We start from the raw sequence: 18742 nt of genomic DNA, 5'->3' as shown, positions 1-18742 counted from the left end.
TACACCAAAGTGGCAATTTGCCTTGTTTGGGGTGAAAATGTAATAAAAAAAAATAAAGAAAAATTACCCTAGCGCTTGAAAGACAACCATTATATCTTTTAGTAAAACAGTTTTTTTTTTTCTAGAGGGGGAAGGCGGAATATTCTACCACCTGGACTTAGTGTTATGAGAGGCATAATGATACTTTTTTTTTTTTTACACCAATTCTTTTCTTTGCTATTTGTCATGGACATTTGCATTTATCAAAAATTAGTCACACACATCCGTCATAGATTACATTCAATATTTCTATCAATCTTTTTGTTAGCCCTTAAAACGTTATATTGTAAGAAGCTTTAGAAATTATTAAAATTCAAGGATTTTTTTTTAAGCTTTGCTTTTATTGATAAAAATTAGAATGCAGTGGTGATGTTTAAGACACCCGAGTGAATATATATATATAGGATGGAACGATAAAATTGTCGCCCTAGAAAAGACGACATGATTCCATTTCCGTCTGATGAAAACCGGTTCTCTTTTTTTGTTGCAGACCATCTACTAGTTGGCTAGTACAGATTCCAAGAGTGATAGAAGTCTTCTATCATGTCTGAAAGTGCTATCACATTCAAAGAGACCGAGATCAGAGATGTCCCGCTGTACAACTCATACACCCTACCCATCCAAGTTATGACAACAAGACCATTGCCAGCACCCTCAAAATGCAAATCCAGATGGTTCAATGCTTGAGGGCACACCTCAATGAAGTTGCTGGCCATGGTTATGGTCTTTGCTGTGGTTTCAAGTTAGAGCTACATCATACCACTTCACATCTTCGACAAAGTGCACTTGGACGTGCTGAAGAGTGTGATGATGCCTGGGTGCAATTAACTGGCCGCTGACAGACCCTGGGTGTGGCAGCAGGATTGTGTGCCAGCCCACAAGTCCTAAGAAACCCAGGCTTGGAATGCTACGACTTTGTACCCTTTTTTCACTGGTTCCCTCCTCCCCTTAACTGAACTCGTGGGGCTACATCATTTAGTCATATGTCAAGAACATCACCAACATGACCTCTAACAACACCAAAACCAGCCTGATCGCTGCCATCCGCCGAGTATTCTCTGAACTCCTGCTAGCTCTTGTGGAATAGGCATGCTCCCAGTTCTGGCCACGTATCGAGGCGGTGATTGAGGCTGAAGGTTGCTACATTGAATAGATGTCAGCTCTACTACATAATCAAGTTACCTGAATTGATTTTTTTCAATAAAAGTTTTAAAATAAAACTGTAGTGTTGTGTTTTTTAGGACAACCTTATCGTTACACCCGGTCCATGCTTTTTATACTAATGTGTTACCACTTATGAAGGCTTAAAACCACTCGAGGCTACGAGGTAATACAATTTTCAGTTCGATGATAAACGATACTGCGAGAGGATGAAAATCAATAAATGGTGTGTTCCTATGTGTATATGTATGTATGTGTGTGTGTGTTGTTTTTGAATGTGTGTCTATTCTGAACATTCGTATGTGTTTGCATTTTGTTTGTGTGTATATGTGTATGTTCATGCATGTATGTATCCTGTTTGAGTGTATGTATGTGTATGCGAAAAGCACGTGGTTAGGATCGTGTATATAAGAAGAATAAGCGCGCATAACAGAAAGCAATATGTGTTGTGTGTTTGTATGTTTTTATGTGTATGTGTGTACATTTGTGTATGTGTATTTTATGTGTGTTCATGTATGCGTGTATTTCACTTTGTTTTAATTTTCTCATCACCTTGTTTTTCCTGGGGATGGGGCATTGTACCGGATGCCAAACATTCTCCCATTAGTTCAGTTACTCCAACGGAGAGATCTTTTTAATATTCTAACCGTCTCTTTAAGTGGTATTTGTTTGTATTTCTTTTGCACTTGGTTCACCGGGTATTCTGTTTGTGTACGTGTGTGTTTACATGCATATTTTGTGTGTGTATTTTTCCATATATGTGTTTGTGTGTATATTGTGTGTATGTATGCGTTTACGACAAACTCACGTGGTTAGGTTGTGTACATAGCAAGGGAATAAGAAACGCGTGTAAAAAAAAACTGCGCTGAACATTTTTAAACATTTAATTAAGTTGGAATAAATGTAATTTTGCCATTTAGTTTGTTTAATGACCTTTTCCATTATTTTGTGCGTCCATTTTTTTTGTTTACTTGTTTTTAAATTGCAATCTTTGCCTCTTTGATCTTGGACATTATATTCCATAATTGCTTTTGTGGACTAAATTTGAACGTTCGATTCTCTTGTATTGGCAAAGTCTCAAAAGTCATAATCCGAGAAGAAAAGACATTTTGGTATATTTTTGGCTTCGAACTCAGACTGAAAGACAATGTTCCTGGTTTGCCGTATCAATCATCCGAGTATCTGCCACGCTTTACCATTTCTGCATCCATTCTCTCTTCTAAATATACTGTTACGTCTATTGCTAAATACACATTTATATCTATGGAAATATATATATACTGGTGGCACCTACACAGCGTTGCTTGGGATGAAGTGAAGTCATTTTAGTTTTTCATATCTTTTTCATTTTTTGTATAATGTTTAAACTTATACAGAAAAATAAGTAAAAAAAAAAATTATCGCAAGGAAGACAGCTGTTCTATATGCTTCAATAAAAATATCAATCATTTCCATTAATCTAACTTTTAAAATGGTTCCACACACACTGTTACAATATTTTTTACTATAATGGGGTAGATATTTATTTGCTGTCCACTGCAGCAAAATGTGGCACAAGGCCGGAAGGTGGAGAACAAGCGAGCTCCCCTAAAGAAGGAGCACTCTCGCCTCAACAAAAATTGCCTGGGACCCCCCCATCGACATTCCCCAGTAGGGGCTCCTCAGGCGACAAGCAATAAACTTGCCTTGCCGGTAAACCCGGTGGCAAGGCCTGGGAGGGTGGACCTCCTAGGTAGTACTCAATCGGTGTACCTCAGTTCGATAGGTGCTGGGCTGGTTCCCGGACCCTCACCTATCAGGCTGAGTGTCAAGAATGAATCCTTGACGAGTACTCTACCCTGTCTCCCTGCAGCCGAAGCCGTTAGGAGACACAGCCCATCACACAGAGTATAATGGGGTATAATCTCGCACAGTCGGGAGATTCTATTTATAAACGATGCTGCTAGGAACTGACGAATCAAATTAATTCACGTTCTGCTACCAACCAATCAGAAACCAGAATTGCTCCATAAATATTAAACCTTTTCTGTAGCAATTTCGCATATGTTTTCTTCTTCGTGTCAACACGGGAAGAATCTTTTGCTCTGTAGATTCCAACTTGAGAACTGTCTACTGCAAACCAGTCACTTCCCAGGACTTGTGTAGAACAACGAATCATCGGAAACTGTTCTGAAACTATACATGGCTTACACTTCTACACACACACACACACACACACACTTTATGTGTGTGTCAATCGGTTAATTGCAGATTAGTTAAATACCAATATTTCATTAAAAATAAGTCACAAAAAATGAAAATTGTATCATCAAAGGATTGCTTTAAGGTTAGTTATTTCCCAAAATTTTATTCAAATCCATGCGATATCTACTAAGCTATAGCATTTTATTTATTATCAAGGAATTCTTCCTGCCTATCGCTTTATTGCAGATTTCTTAAAATGCCAAAAAAACGGGCGAATGAAGGTTATCGAAAAGCAAAGAATTGTTGCTGGAATCGCAAAAGGATTGTCCATCAAAGATTAAGCCATGGAGTTGGAAAGGGATCCAAGAACCAGGAAGGATAAGGGCAACAAGTGAAACCTTTCATATCGTGATATTCGGAAACTTCGTATAGAAGTCAACCGAAACCCAAACAGCACAAGTGCTTCAATTTTTGTAAGAGCTGGAATCACTCCAAGATCCAGGCAAGCCCGATGAAATGTGTTGAATGAGATGGCAAAGAACATCAAACCTGTTTCAAGGCTTCCATTGAGTAAACAACATTAAAAAAAAAAACTAATGGTTTGGGTGCAAAATTGCATGAAAATGGAGTTCCAACATGTCTTATTTATGGATGAGTCCCGTGCTACTCTGGACGGTCTAGATTCAGTTATTTAAAGGAACTTTGTGTTGCTGAAAATTTATATATGTAAATAGAAATTTTCTTGGAAGTATAAAGATACTTATATATTTTTTTATTTTAAACTTTAGCCGCATATAATTTATATAAATTATAGTATATATCTATAATATAAAGCTGAATGTCTTTGTGTGTGTGTGTGTGGTCAGGAATAGGCTCCTATATGCTTGACTATTTTAAAAAACTGATTACACATAATGATAGAAGATGTATCGAGACACAGGAATGGGTATGTTTGATCTGGCAGAATGGTGGTTCATTAAAATTGTGGAGTCTGCGTTCGCGCCTGGCCTCCATAAAATAAATTATGGGTTTTATCTATTTTATTTTTACTTTCATCATATTTTGCTTTGGTTTTGATACCCCAAAATTCGAAGCTATCTCTTTAAAACCCTTCCTTTTCATAACCTACTATACTTTCATAAATCAGAGTCCATTTTCTGTAGGCTGTTTTTTGAACCCAATCAACGACGGGTACTTTTGCTAGTATATATATGTATGTATGTGTGTGTGGGTGTGTGTATATATTACCGTTTTATCTACTTAGTTACACATGTTTCGGTTACTAAATCATATCACTGATCCAGTAATTTCATCAGACTTTACAGAAACTATAAGAAAATATATATTGGCTACGCAATAATATTGAGCACTTTATTCGGGTTTTTACTGTATATATATATATATATATATATATATATATATATATATATATATACCGACGCCTATGCAGTCGAGTTTAAACCGTGACTTGAGGTAATTGCTAGTCTAGCCACACTAAAGAGCTGTGATACAGTGAAACCGTTTGTCTGGGTGACTATATATATATTTGTTTAAAACCTATCGGTATATAAAGGCCACATTTAATCAAATAAATTTGTTAGAAATTCCATTTTTGTTATTAGTATATGAGATTCTTCAGCGTTCGATATCGATACATTGAAAATCATTTTCCTCTTATCCGCTTTCCTCCAATATTATAGATTTACTGATAAAAGTTTTGATATGAAAGACAGAAAGTTAGGAATACGCATCTTAGATAAAACGTAAACATGTTAAAGCAAGATAAAACCAAAAGAGACATATGAGCAATACATTGATATGCAGAGTGCAACAATAAAACTTTCGTCGCTGTGATACTATATCTAGACATGTGATAATGGTGTTAATTTTTTATTATTATTTTGATAATGTTTTTTATTTTTAGAATTTCGACAAAATGAAGCCATCGGATATACAGAAAGAATATCAATAGAGTAGAGTATTAACCCCGAGGAATCAGCCCTTCGTGGAGAGAGGAAACTGTACGTCCGGTGTAATTTATAACTATTGCCAGTCCGAAACAATGTGTAAGCTTGTGTAGTGTTAAGAATACGGTTAGGCAAAGTGTATGCTTGTATGATTTGGCGCTAATCTCTTCGCTATATAAATAAAATGAACTCATTTTTTCCCGTCGGATTTTGACATTAATAGGATTAAAAATCAAGATATTTCATGCAAATATAATATGCACAAACGGCAGAACAATATCTGAGGTGTGTTATAGGCTTATTATTTCTCAAATTCCTCGATAATCTTAGATTTCTATACTTTTTCTGCTGAGAAGTCACGGCCAAAATCGGTTAAGATCAATGGAAGTGGTAAAATATTTTCTCTCTAATAAATTCCTCCTCCCCCTGCCACCACTTAACACCGTTTGGGGATCGTTCACAAGGAACAGTTGAGAAGAGAACACCGGTTTGGCTTCGTAGTTCTTTCATGTGAAGTTATTTAAAATCACTAAACTAAGCTGCAGTGCTCTGTGGCGTAGTGGTTAGCGTGCTGGACAATTCACATTATATTTTCACGTTTGCGCCGACCTACCGTAGTCGTTTTTTTTTTTTTTTTCCTAAATACTGGAATGGACTTTTCTTGGTGGCCGAACTGTTAACGTTGCAGATGTTTTTTTTGTTTTTTTTTCACACTTTATTTTCCTACTTTTACTCATGACTCGGGGTTTGATCCTTCCTACTTACCTACCATAACATTTTTTAAAACTCCCCCCCCCGTCCCGGAAACAAACACTCGGGCAACGCCGGATACCCCCGCTAGTTTTAAATATAAGGAGTTTGGTCACATATTTGAAAAAAATAGTGTATACGTTTAATTTGAAAATTTAGAAAACCGAATAATGTGCTTTTTCTGGAAGTGTCTTGTTAAAACAACGTATTCGTAGAAGACGTTGTGTTTTTGTTTAAATTTACTTTGAAAATTTAACCCGATCCATGGAAGACTTGATAGAAATGTTTCCAGAAGCTTTTATCTGATGTCAGTTGCCCTGCTGATTATTTTCTCCAGAGATATCTGTAAAGTAATATGTACAAGTGTAGACAGCAAGTAAATTAAAATTAAATGATTCTAAATATTTTCAGATCGATTAAATACCAGAAATCTGTTACGATAATCGAATAGTATTAATCATTTTTATTTTATAAAAAAAAACAAAGAAAAACAAAAAAGCTGTACAAAAAAAACCCAAAGAAAAACAAAACAATAATAAAATAAAAATAATTCCAGATCTTTTTCAATTTTTAAAAGCCCCCGTATGCACATTGGAATTGAAATTGAACGCATACATGATGAAAAGATTTTTCCCGAAATATCATACAATACGGAATTTCCATTTAACCATACTGACGCAAGTAAAAATACAATGCAAGCAGAAAGTATAATTAAAAAGACCTATAAAAGGTAAGGTAGTTTGTCTCAAGCTTTACTGTTAAATATATATGTAAGAGTAAAATAAGCTATAACAATGCAGGAAACCTGGTGTTGAAGTGATATATCAACAAAATGGACGAAGGTCTATTTTTTTTTTATTTTCGTATATCTATTTAATTTCTAAAAACAATTATAAATACAAATCAGTAAAATATATGTTGTATTAATAAAAAGGTGAATCTGCATAACTTTTTCGACCGGTATGTCAGTTTGGATTCACCTCTGCGTTGTATTAACTTTTATAAATGCCCTCTATATTAATATTGATATACATAGATTTTGGCCGAACATGTTTTGTCTGCTTAGTTAAGATTCATTTCAACAGCTAACACATTGAATCTGCTTAATATAATTCATAGCACATTAGAGAGATAAACAGAGCATTTTTTTTTTATGGAAGGTGTTGTCACACTTTATCTATAAAAAGGAAGCATGTCTTCAAAAATTAAAAATCAAAAATGCAAATCGTTAAAATATTATCATACATAACAAAACAGCGAGTAAAAAAGAAAGTACAGTTCTTTCTTCCTCTTGGTGTTAATAAAAAAAACAATGCTAGGAAAAACATGTGACAGTTATAAATATCCATATATGTGGCGAGGAAATGACAAAATTAGATTATTTACAAAATATTGACAATTTGGAACTTTTCGGAGCTAAGGAATTTTTTCTTGGATTTGTGTTGATTTATTTTTCCTATAAATAATTTTTTGGAAGTTTGTTGGATAAGTTTAACTGAATTAGTTAACTTGATCTAACCATTGCAATATATATATATATATATATATATATATATATATATTGGGGCAAGTTATATGTACAATTAAATAAAATAAATAAGTCGATTAAAAAACGATCGTTAAAATATACCCAAAGCGCTTTTCGTTCAGACAAACATTTTCAAGGGTCATAAGTCTGAAAATTATTTTTTAGAATATTTGGTAGTGATATATGGAATACGAGCGGAGAGGTTAAAAAAAAAAAAAAAAAAAAAAAAAAAAAAAACCGATCGTTTTTTAATCGACTTATTTATTTTATTTAATTGTACATATAACTTGCCCCATTATATATATATATATTTTTTTTCTTTTCCTCACCCCGGTTTCCATTTTTTAGTTGATTGAATTTACGATATGGTTCACTTTTTTATAATTATTCTAAAATTTTGCCAATCGAATAAAGTTATATATATATATATATATATATATATATATATATATATATATATATAAGTAAAGTTAACTTGTAAAAGTAGATTTTTTCAGAGAGAAAGGGCTAACCTGCTTTGATAGATGCTCTACCCGATTAAGAGGAGCAATTTATGAAAGAAAGACAGGGAGATAATTAAATTACATTAGAACTTTATTACATATCAAGACGAAAAATGAGAGTGATTACAATGAGTGAAACGGAAATGGTGCAAATATTTTTCAAGTCATGGCATTTCAAAACTAAATGCTACTCATCAGAGGAAGATAAAAACAAAAAGCATTATTCAAGAATAAGGGCTATTCTTAAATGTATATAAGATCGGTGTTGTCTTCTTAGCCCGTGCTCTTGTATAATGTGTTTTTCTTCTCTTCTGATGAGAAGCATTTAGCTTTGAAATGCGATGATGATTATTATCTTACTCTTCTTAATCCTCTTTTCTTATACAGTGATGATCATATTTATTGGCACGGTAAAATAAAAGTTAAACTTTGTCTAATAAATTCTAAAAAAGGGATTAAATTAAAGAAAATAACAAAGTATATTATGTATTTTTAACTGGCCTTTCCCATGCAGCAATCGGATTTTAGAAAAAATAAATAACAAAGGAACAACAAACATAATTGCAAAAAACCCTTGTTCAAAATTATTGGCACGATTTATTTAATAATCAATTGTATAGCCTTTGGCCTTGATTACCTTCCTCAGTCGCTTTTCATAGTTTACAACCAAGTTGTTGCACTCTTCAGTAGTAATTTTAGCCCACTCTTCCTGACAATAATCCTCCAATTGAATAAGATTCTTAGGCTTCCTTTGCATTACCCTCAATTTTAATGTTCTCCATAAATTTCAATTGGATTAAGGTCTGGGCTTTGTGATGGCCACTCCAAAACATTAATATGATTGTCCTCAAGCCATTTCTTAGTCAGTTTAGCCGAATGCTTTGGGTCATTATCTTGCATGAACCACCAACGACGACCAAGTGAGAGCTCTTTAGCAGAGTCGTTCAGGTTTTCATCCAATATTTTAACATAATCTTCCTTTTTCATGCTACCTGTGACCTTAACAAGTCGCCCTGGTCCAGAGGCAGCAAAGGATCCCCAAAACATCAAACTGCCTCCACCGTGCTTCACTGTGGGTATGGTGTTCTTAGGCAGGAAAGCTTCGCCAGATTTTCTGTAAATATAAGACACTTTATTATGGCCAAATAACTCTATTTTCGTTTCGTCAGTCCATAGAACACGTTTCCAGAATGCAACATCTTTATCAATATGACGTTTTGCAAAGGCTAGCCTTGCTTTCAGGTGCATAGGCTTCAATAAGGGAGTCTTTCTCGGACGACATGCTTTTAAACCAGCTCTCTTCAAAACTCTACCAACTGTATGTCGAGATACATTCACTCCAGAGGTGCTCTGTTCATCAACAATCTCCCCAACAGAGATCCTTGGGTTTTGTTTTACTTGTCGAACAATTTTCCGTTCATCTCTTGGGGAAAGAATCCTTTTTCTCCCTCTACCCTCTAAACTCATAACGTGGCCTTGCGATTTGAACTTGTTTATTATGGCTCTAACAGTGGATTTGGGAAGGTTTAGCTTCTTTGAAATCTTATCATAGCCCTCCCCATTGGTATGGCATGCTACAACAAGCTTCCTGACGTCTTCGCTGTGTTCCTTAGTTTTAACCATGGCGATTGAAAATTATAATTTAGTCACTTATAATAGTTTAAATAAATCGCTATCTAAAAATTATCTGAAAAAAATTATTCACTGAATTAGCGTTAAACAAGCATAATATGGCTATAAAAAGTTCAGAAAGCACGTAAACCGGAAATTGATTGATATTATACTGATACTAAAAGAAAAACAAAGCCGTGCCAATAATTTTGAACAAGGGTTTTTTGCAATTATGTTTGTTGTTCCTTTGTTATTTATTTTTTCTAAAATCCGATTGCTGCATCGGAAAGGCCAGTTAAAAATACATAATATACTTTGTTATTTTCTTTAATTTAATCCCTTTTTTAGAATTTATTAGACAAAATTTAACTTTTATTTTACCGTGCCAATAAATATGATCATCACTGTATATATATATATATATATATATATATATATATATATATATATATATATATATATATATGTATATATATATATATATGTATATGTATATATATATATATATGTGTGTGTGTGTGTGTGGCACAATCACGTTGACACACTGGTTCTCACCAGATCACCGAAGTTAAGCAACTTGAGCTTGGTCAGTACCAGATGGGTCAGTCTTAGTTTAGACATGCATCAAGGAGAAGGTAACTCTGATGTAAAAACCTGTGTTGTACTGTGTGTGTTGTCTGGTAGCAGTCATCTGTACCGACAAAGATTAGCAGTAATAGCAAAAAGTGTGCTTGGTTCTACACAAAGCCTTCACTACTATAAAAAAAAAAATCATAAGCTGTTGTTGATGAACCTCATACATTGAAATCGACGGGGGAGAGTCCATCATATATAAGAGAGAATGAATTACATTTGTTTATGTATTAAAGTATACATTCTTTATAAAATATGAAAAATTCTTACGAATGATAAGCTCAATATAGACGTATTATCACTTCCAGAGCACATTTACATTCCACTTATCACAAATAGTGAATCTATAATTATGATTTGTATTTTTTTAATTATATATATTTTTTTTTCTCTAATAATACAAAGAAAATTTTTTTATATGTATTTCTTCAGCGGCTTATACATGTTTAATTGTGCATATAGCTGATGTTGGTGAGATAGCTACATCTGCTATACGCACAATGAAACACGTGTAAGACGCTGATACAAAAATTAAATATAAATATTAGCCTACATATCATTAAAAAATAATGCATAAAAATAATAAAAATAACAAAAAAACAAACAAACATTGTGACTATAAACTGATATTTTAGGGAACTGATATATAAATTTACAGTATATATATATGTAGAATACAAAACAATGCTCTTTGCGTAAACAAATGGAGGTGTTTGTGCACTTATTGATCTGCGCTATTTTATAAATATTATTTTCAAGTTTTATTAAAGTTTTATGATAAGTGTTTTATTAGATTGTAAGGTTAAAGTTCACAATAGGTACAAAACACCCTTCCCTTCTCATGTTAATAATGGCTTTCTAAATAACGTTAGTATTTCAGCACGGATCAATAGGTGCACTAGTAGCTAAATAGAGCTTAGGCGTTTGGACAATGTTTAAACATCGTAATTAGCAGCAGCCAAGTAGTGTAATAGTGAGAAGTGCTAACCGTCACTTAAGCAGTCGAGGTTCAATCCTGGCTTGAAGTAGTTGTTAGTCTAGCCGCACTGATGAGCTGTTAAACAGCGAAACAGTACTCTATGTAATTACTATATATACATATGTATATTAGTTATTTTTGTTGTTATTGCTTATTGGTTGTGTTGCAGCTTCTGAATTAATAAATTAAATGTTTTTAACACATGTTTCGAGCATGCTTGATTCTCTTCAGATATTATTTTGAGAAAAATATTTTAGTTTTGTAGAATCTTATAATTTCGGAAAAAACATTGTAGCTTCGAAAGAAGCTTGTAGCTCTTTTAATTAAAAAACTAAAAAAAAACTTACAAATATTAAACCATAAACAAATTTTATAAAAAATAATTAATGTTGATAACAAAATTTTAAAATATATACATAGGATATTTCATTTTTTTTTTTTTTTGACGGGGGTGGGGGCATAAAATTTTATGACGGTAATTGGGAAAGGAAGACTTTCTTTTATATATTCATGATTAAATGTAATAAGAGAGAAAATATGAAAGTCAGCTAACTGGTTTCGTCCTCACTCCTCTAGAGCTGTATCGAAGTATATTTATTAAAGAGCAATATATATATATATATATATATATATATAATATAATATAAAAAATATAACACGGAAATTACATAATTGTCGATGCAATAATTTATTTCAACCTTATGGTATTTTCAAGCATACCATAAGGTTGAAATAAATTATTGCATCGACAATTATGTAATTTCCGTGTTATATTTTTTATCTTATTGCTCTGTTTACCACATTGAGCTCTCATACCCGGATTTCCTCTGGATTTATTCCATTATAACACTATATATATATATATATATATATATATATATATATATATACAGCAGGAGAGAGAGAGAAAGGTGTATAATAAAAAAAATATGTCACATTACAGATGAATAATAGCATTTAAAATTTTCCAAATTGTCAATATTTCATATATTTATATATACACAGGGTATCCCAAATTTAACCATCCACTTTGAAATATAAATTAATGTTAAAATGGTTGATTTTTTGGGACACAGTGTGCGTATGTATACTCACATATATGCATATAGTAAGAAAGGTATTTTAAAAATGGGTTACTTACGAGTACAAGTCATATTAGGACCAACCCACACGTCACCTCCGACACACCATGCTCGGAGCACACTATCTCTTCTAGCTGTGAAACCATCTTTACACCGATACTCAAGCATGTGACCAACCGGGTACGTCTTCTGCGTTTGCGGTCCATCATGTTCGGCATGATGCACCGTCGGAGGGTCCTGACATTCGTTCTTCTCTGCAATATGGTAAGTGCAAGTCTTATAGAGAAAAAGAAGAGAAACGTCTTCCCTAGTTTTTTGGTTTTCTTTTTTAATTTTTTGCCTGCACCAAACGGTTCCAGTCCATTATCAGAACATATTTTGTGGAATAAAAAAGTATGGAAAACGGCCAAAAAATTGTGTAAGAATTTTGCTTTCTCTTTACCCCACCCCACCCCACCCCCCTCCAATAAAGAAGTTATTCTTTTCTTGCTATTTTTTTTTTATTATTCTGAAAGATTCTGACAGCAAAACCATTTTTTTTTTTTTTTTTTTTTTTTTTTACACAGTGGTCACCACTTATCAAGGCCCGGAAGCCACTCAGGGATAAGGGTTATTGCAAGTACATTACGTTAGTGTGGAGATTTGATGAAGTGTTTACTTAAGGTGGCGGTTCATTAGGAATTTGTTAACGTTGGACTTGAACACATCCAACGTTAAATATTATTTATTATTGGGCTTGAATCACCTGACTAGTAATAATTAGCACTTCCTACACATGATTGCATGTGTTGGACGACTTTTAGAAATTGACTTTTAAACTGACCTATTTCTGGCCAAGTATCTAATTATCCCCGTTTCTCTCAAAATCAATGTTTTTCCATATGTTATTTACTTTGAATTGATTTTAGAAACTGACTACAAAGCAAAACTATCTCTGACCAAGTCTTTACTTATGCCTATTTATCTTAAAACCATCTTTATCACTTTTTTTCCTTCTGTTCCTTGACCTTCCCCTGTCAACTGACCCCAAAACCTCACTTGTTCTACATCTATTACCCCGACCCCTTTTCTTGATACAATCATCACCACATTCAGTTTAACGTCCATTCCACGTGCTGACATGTGTTGGACAGCTTCTAGAAATTTACTTCCAAACCAATCTACTTCTATACAAGCGTCTATTTCATCATCTTTTCATATAAATTCAGCCTTAACATTTTCTTGCCCTATCACTACTAACTGACCCTGCTAACTCAACTGTTCTGCTGACACAATAACACTCATCCATTCTTTCACCTTTTAACACAGAAAAAATTGCAGAGTAGTTTGGTAGAGTCCGTTCTGCACACATACATATACGGTCATTTTTATATATCGATAGAAGAGTTACGACAATAAACAGGAATATGTTTACGATCTTTTCCTTTTGTGCACGTTCGTTCTACATGGTGGCAGGTTTTGGATGGCTTTTAGAAATTGATTTTGAAACTGAACTATTTTTGGCCAAGATTTTATTTATCCGTTTCTCTCAAAATCATCCTTTACAATTCCTTTCATGTTTTGCTTGGCCTATTCATACGAACTGGACTCACTAACCAAACTGTTCAACAGCTGCAATAATCCAAGAACTCTCATCCATTGTTTTAATTAAATACATAAAAGAAGTAGGGAAATTTTTTTTGCAACTACACTATAATAGCAAAATTCAAAATATATATTAATATTGAATTTCAAAGCAAACCAATACTTTCTACTTAATTGTCATGTTATAATAATGAATATATCCAAAAATTACGAAAAACGATAAGGTAAAAAAATTTATTAAAGAAAATATTTTTTGCTGAATATTAACGAAAATAAAGTGTTTTGCTACAAAAACATGTAACTAATACCATTTTTCAAATCAACAATCATAAATACGAGTTACTTACATTGTTTTTAGCATAACTGAGTTATTTCCCTTTTTATTGTCACGTGCTCCCAAAGAAACATGGTAAGTGCTTTTTTACGATAAAGATAGAAAACTCTTCTTTATTTTTTTAAGCAATATTTAAGTACTTCTGACATACCAAGTAAGTACTTGGTTGGTGCAAACATAATGTCGTTTTTGTGACATTCAACTTTATGTCAAAAAACATTTTTTGCACCTACCTAATAGATATCGTTGCTTTTAATCAGTAGATGCCATTGATTTTTGTTTGTTTTTAATCGATTTTTCGTTTTCTGAACTTCGCTATTATAGTCGAGTTGCACAAAAAAATTATTTGAAGTGGTTGCAGCAAGACGAGAGTTCGCTGTGATTGATAATGGGGAGGGGGAAAGATTTTGCCCAGCACCTACCGTGTAGATTTCTTAATATCAAGGGTAATTTTATATAGCAAAAATAGAATTAATAATTTAACTTTGATTAGATATACATAAAATCGTTCTGCTTTATGGTTTTCGTACAGAATCTTTCGGAATTAAAAAAAAAAAAAAAATTCGAATGATTTAAAACTAATCATTTCTTTAATTTGATTTAAAGATTTTTTTTTTTTTTTTTTTTTTTTACCCGGAAATTCATTTTGTCTACATTCAGGTCTCAACAACAACAAAAACAACAAAAAACAGTCAAAGGAGCAAACAATTCATTTTTTTTTTCATGAAAATTAAAAATCATGAATCCAAATAAAGCAACAAATTAACAACGGTACTTATGGTGTCTAAGGATCGCACTATCGTCGGAATCGTCCGGGCAGTTGATAGAAAATGCTGGAAAGTGCCTAAAGGATTTTTTTCCGAGCAAACGCTTGTCAATTTTTTTCACTGAAAAATATATTATTTCTATACGTGTAGAGCTAATTCAATGAAACAATTAATTGATAAGTAAAAATAATCTAAATGAAAAAATTCATCAGGAAGTGAACACAATATTCTTAAATAATTATTGGAGAAGTTTTAAAAACATTTAGAAAATTTAAATCGAAATCAAGAGAAAAACACTCACTTTAAAGTAAGTTTCATGAATTAATATTTTTTTTAAAATAAAAAACAACTTATCACAAATAATTTTTAGAAATTATTTTTTATATAATTTTTTGTTCAAATCAAGATTATATATACATTATATATATATATATATATATTTATATATATATTATCATTATTAAAGTTAAGGCCCTCAGTGTTTCTTCAACTACCAGGGACTTTTGTAAACCGCTCAGGTGATTTCGAAGATAGCACAGTCCTTATTCTGCATAAGCATCCTAGTATCAAATATTTTGATTTGAATTTATGAAAAAAGACTTTTTTGCATTGTTCTCTTAATATCATTTTGGCACTTGTGCATTTTAGCTTCCGATGACAATATTTTTTTGTTTTAATTTCTGGAGATGTTCACTCCGAACGGAAGGAGATAATTTGGGATTTTCTAAAAAAAAGTTTCACATAGATTATTCGTAGAAATTAAACAACCACACTGGTAGAAACACAATAACACAAAGGAAAACATTAATTAGCTGAACATTTACTGAATCAAAATAATTTTTTATTTGTAGGTTTTGTAAAATAATTAAAATTTTAAAACAAATTAAAACTGACATTTTTGTATGTCTCTGATATGAAAGTGGTCATTACCAGAAAATGTATGACAAAAAAAAACGAATTATTTTTTTAATAAAATTAACTTTGGTAAAAAAAAAAAAAAAAAAATAAGCAATAACACTCTTGGAAAATGTGTGATTTTTTTTTTTTTTAAATAAAATTTAGATTGTCATAAGAACTTCTGGAATTGTATCCCCTGTCCGAGTGGACATCTCCAAAAGTGAAAACAAAACAATTTTACTCCAAAATCTAAAATGCTCACGTGCCATAATTTTTCGCAGAAGTATATATATATATATATATATATATATATATATATATATATATATATATATATATATATATACCATTATTATTTTGAAATATTTAAAAGAAAAAATTACCATTTTCAAATTGGTTTCTGTTGAAGCAACAAATAAATTCTGATAACTTAGGTTTGTCTGTTTTACAGCATATCAACCCTTTCTTTCAATAAATATTGTCATTGATTAATTAGCTAACTCTACCTACTCGATGTTGTCAGGGAATCTTTTTCACATTAATTATTGTGTTTGTTTCTTTTTAAAAATACCTTCATTTTGTTTTAACCAATTAACTTTTTTATACAATTAATTTCTCTATCGTTCATGAGGATTTCTTACCATTATTCTGATGCCTTGATCATTAAAAATCATTGCCAAAGATCTTCAAGTTAATGTTTAAAACAAATCACCGATAAGACGGAAATATTCTTAAACTGACAAAAGGATTGCGTTGCTTATTTTTTTTTAAATAAGGATTGGTTATTTATATGATTTGGATTCCTCGGACTACTGTTCTCATCTTAAGTATTATTTTCACAACATTTCGGCCGATATAAGCTCCGTCCTTCTTCAAATGTATCTTGTCAAACTCCGAAATATTTCTGTCAAACTCGGGAATTTAGACGAAATTTTAATTTTTTTCATGGAGATAGCATGCTCTCGTTCCGTCAGTCATGACTGGATAGAGACCCTATGTAATCACATGTGTTGGACGGCTAACTAACCTATCTCTGGCCAAGTATCTATATATCCCTGTTTCTCTCAAAATCAATCTTAACAATTCTTTCCATGTTTTATCTATTTTGGATGGATTTTAGAAACTGACTACAAAGCAAAACTATCTCTGGCCAAGTCTTTACTTATGCCTATTTATCTTAAAACCATCCTTATCACTTTTTTGCCATCTATTCCTTGACCTTCCCCTGCCAACTGACCCAAAAACCTCATGAACAGTGGTTAGAGTATCTGGAAAAATCAATTGTAAAAAGTGATATTCTCCTGAACGTTGAAGGTTCAATTCTCAGTGTGGCAACCGAAAAATACAATTGCAAATTACTTTGGACCTCTATCAAATCATCGTTGATGGAACAAGGGGATGCTCTACCTGTGAAGTAAATAATGGGTTCCGTTTAAAATTCCAAATTCCCTGGTTTAAGGGAAACATTCCCGAGTTCAATAAGATACACCTGAAGAAGGTCGAAGATTACATCAACCGAAAAGTTGTTAAAATGACACTCAAGATGTAAACAGAAGCCTGAATAATCTAAATATGAATAACCAAAGGATATTTTACTTCAAGGTTTTCAATCCTTCATCCACAAAAAGTGGCTTATCCATCCGAATCAAATATTAATTACTTCCGTATCATATATTTTCTTCCTATTTACTTAGCCCAATCCCCTTCTACGAGGGGCAAAGATATGCGAAAAGTCCGTTCCTAATGTGAAGAAAATCCAGTTTTCAAAAAGGCTCTGGATTGGAAGAAAAATAAAAATTGCTTTAGTCTCAAAGAACATCTTCACTGACTGAGGACAGAATAGACAAAGTGTAGCACCAGAACTGATACTACACTTTGTTCCGTGATTCTTGTTTCATTATTACATCATTAATTATTCGTCTAGTGTCGCTTGTAAATCACATTTGGACTTAGATAGGCTAAAAAATAAAACGGCTTCTTAGTGAGTGTTGTCTGTTATTATATCAACAACCTACTTCGGACTAACTACCTTCTTATTGTCTTATTTAGTTTTGGTTCTTTAAGCCCAAAACAGTTATAATCTTGAATGAAGAAAGATCTGAACGTTTACAGTACTGTGATATAGTCCCTGGTATTGGTAAAAGTTATCTTGGAAGAAGAATAGCATATTGGTGACCCTAACATGATGATGTTAGATGGGCTGTTGAAGGATCTTTTAAATGGATTTTCTTGCCAAGGTCTTATAGGAATTTCTACGTTCGAACTGGTTTACTACATTCACATATAGGTGTTACTTTATGAGGTTTGGAAAGATTTCGATTTGGTTGAAAATTACCCGAGTCAAGACCTTCATGTCAAAAACTTGTCAGCTTAAAGAAGTGATGAAGAGAGCGCATTAAAAGGAAACGGCGGAAAAAAACTGGGGTAATCAATGAGAACCGTTTGCACTTTTGCATTTGTTTGAACTGCATCTCGATGTCTAATCTATCCCCGAACTAGTCTTCGTCTCCTTTACTTTCTTGAAGAGTTATGCATTTATGACCTGAAAGTTTCATCTCTCTGTTGCCGATATTAACAATGCTAGACTCTAAGAAAGCAACGCCTGTCATGGATATGCGTCAGAAGCGGAGGTGCATCATTGGATTCCTCGATGTAGAAAACAATTGAACCGATCAACGTTCACCGGCGCCTGCTGAACGTTTACAAAGCTAATGCAGCTTATG

The 18742-nt window shown here is 32.7% G+C and overlaps 1 protein-coding gene across 1 annotated transcript in view; it reads right to left on the bottom strand.

Annotated features, from left to right (window-relative positions):
- Positions 1 to 18742, bottom strand: part of LOC145291944 (protein lev-9-like) — a 1240163-nt gene that overhangs the window by 922757 nt on the left and 298664 nt on the right. Inside the window, exon 3 of the mRNA XM_080137869.1 lies at positions 12497 to 12691. Coding sequence (XP_079993995.1) covers positions 12497 to 12691 — 195 coding nt within the window. The remainder of the gene's footprint in view (positions 1 to 12496; positions 12692 to 18742) is intronic.

The sequence above is a fragment of the Euprymna scolopes genome, chromosome 13 (assembly GCF_053919585.1).
Source record: "Euprymna scolopes isolate OS-2025 chromosome 13, ASM5391958v1, whole genome shotgun sequence".
Lineage (NCBI taxonomy): Eukaryota > Metazoa > Mollusca > Cephalopoda > Sepiida > Sepiolidae > Euprymna > Euprymna scolopes.
This window is presented reverse-complemented; position numbering and strand designations above follow the sequence as displayed.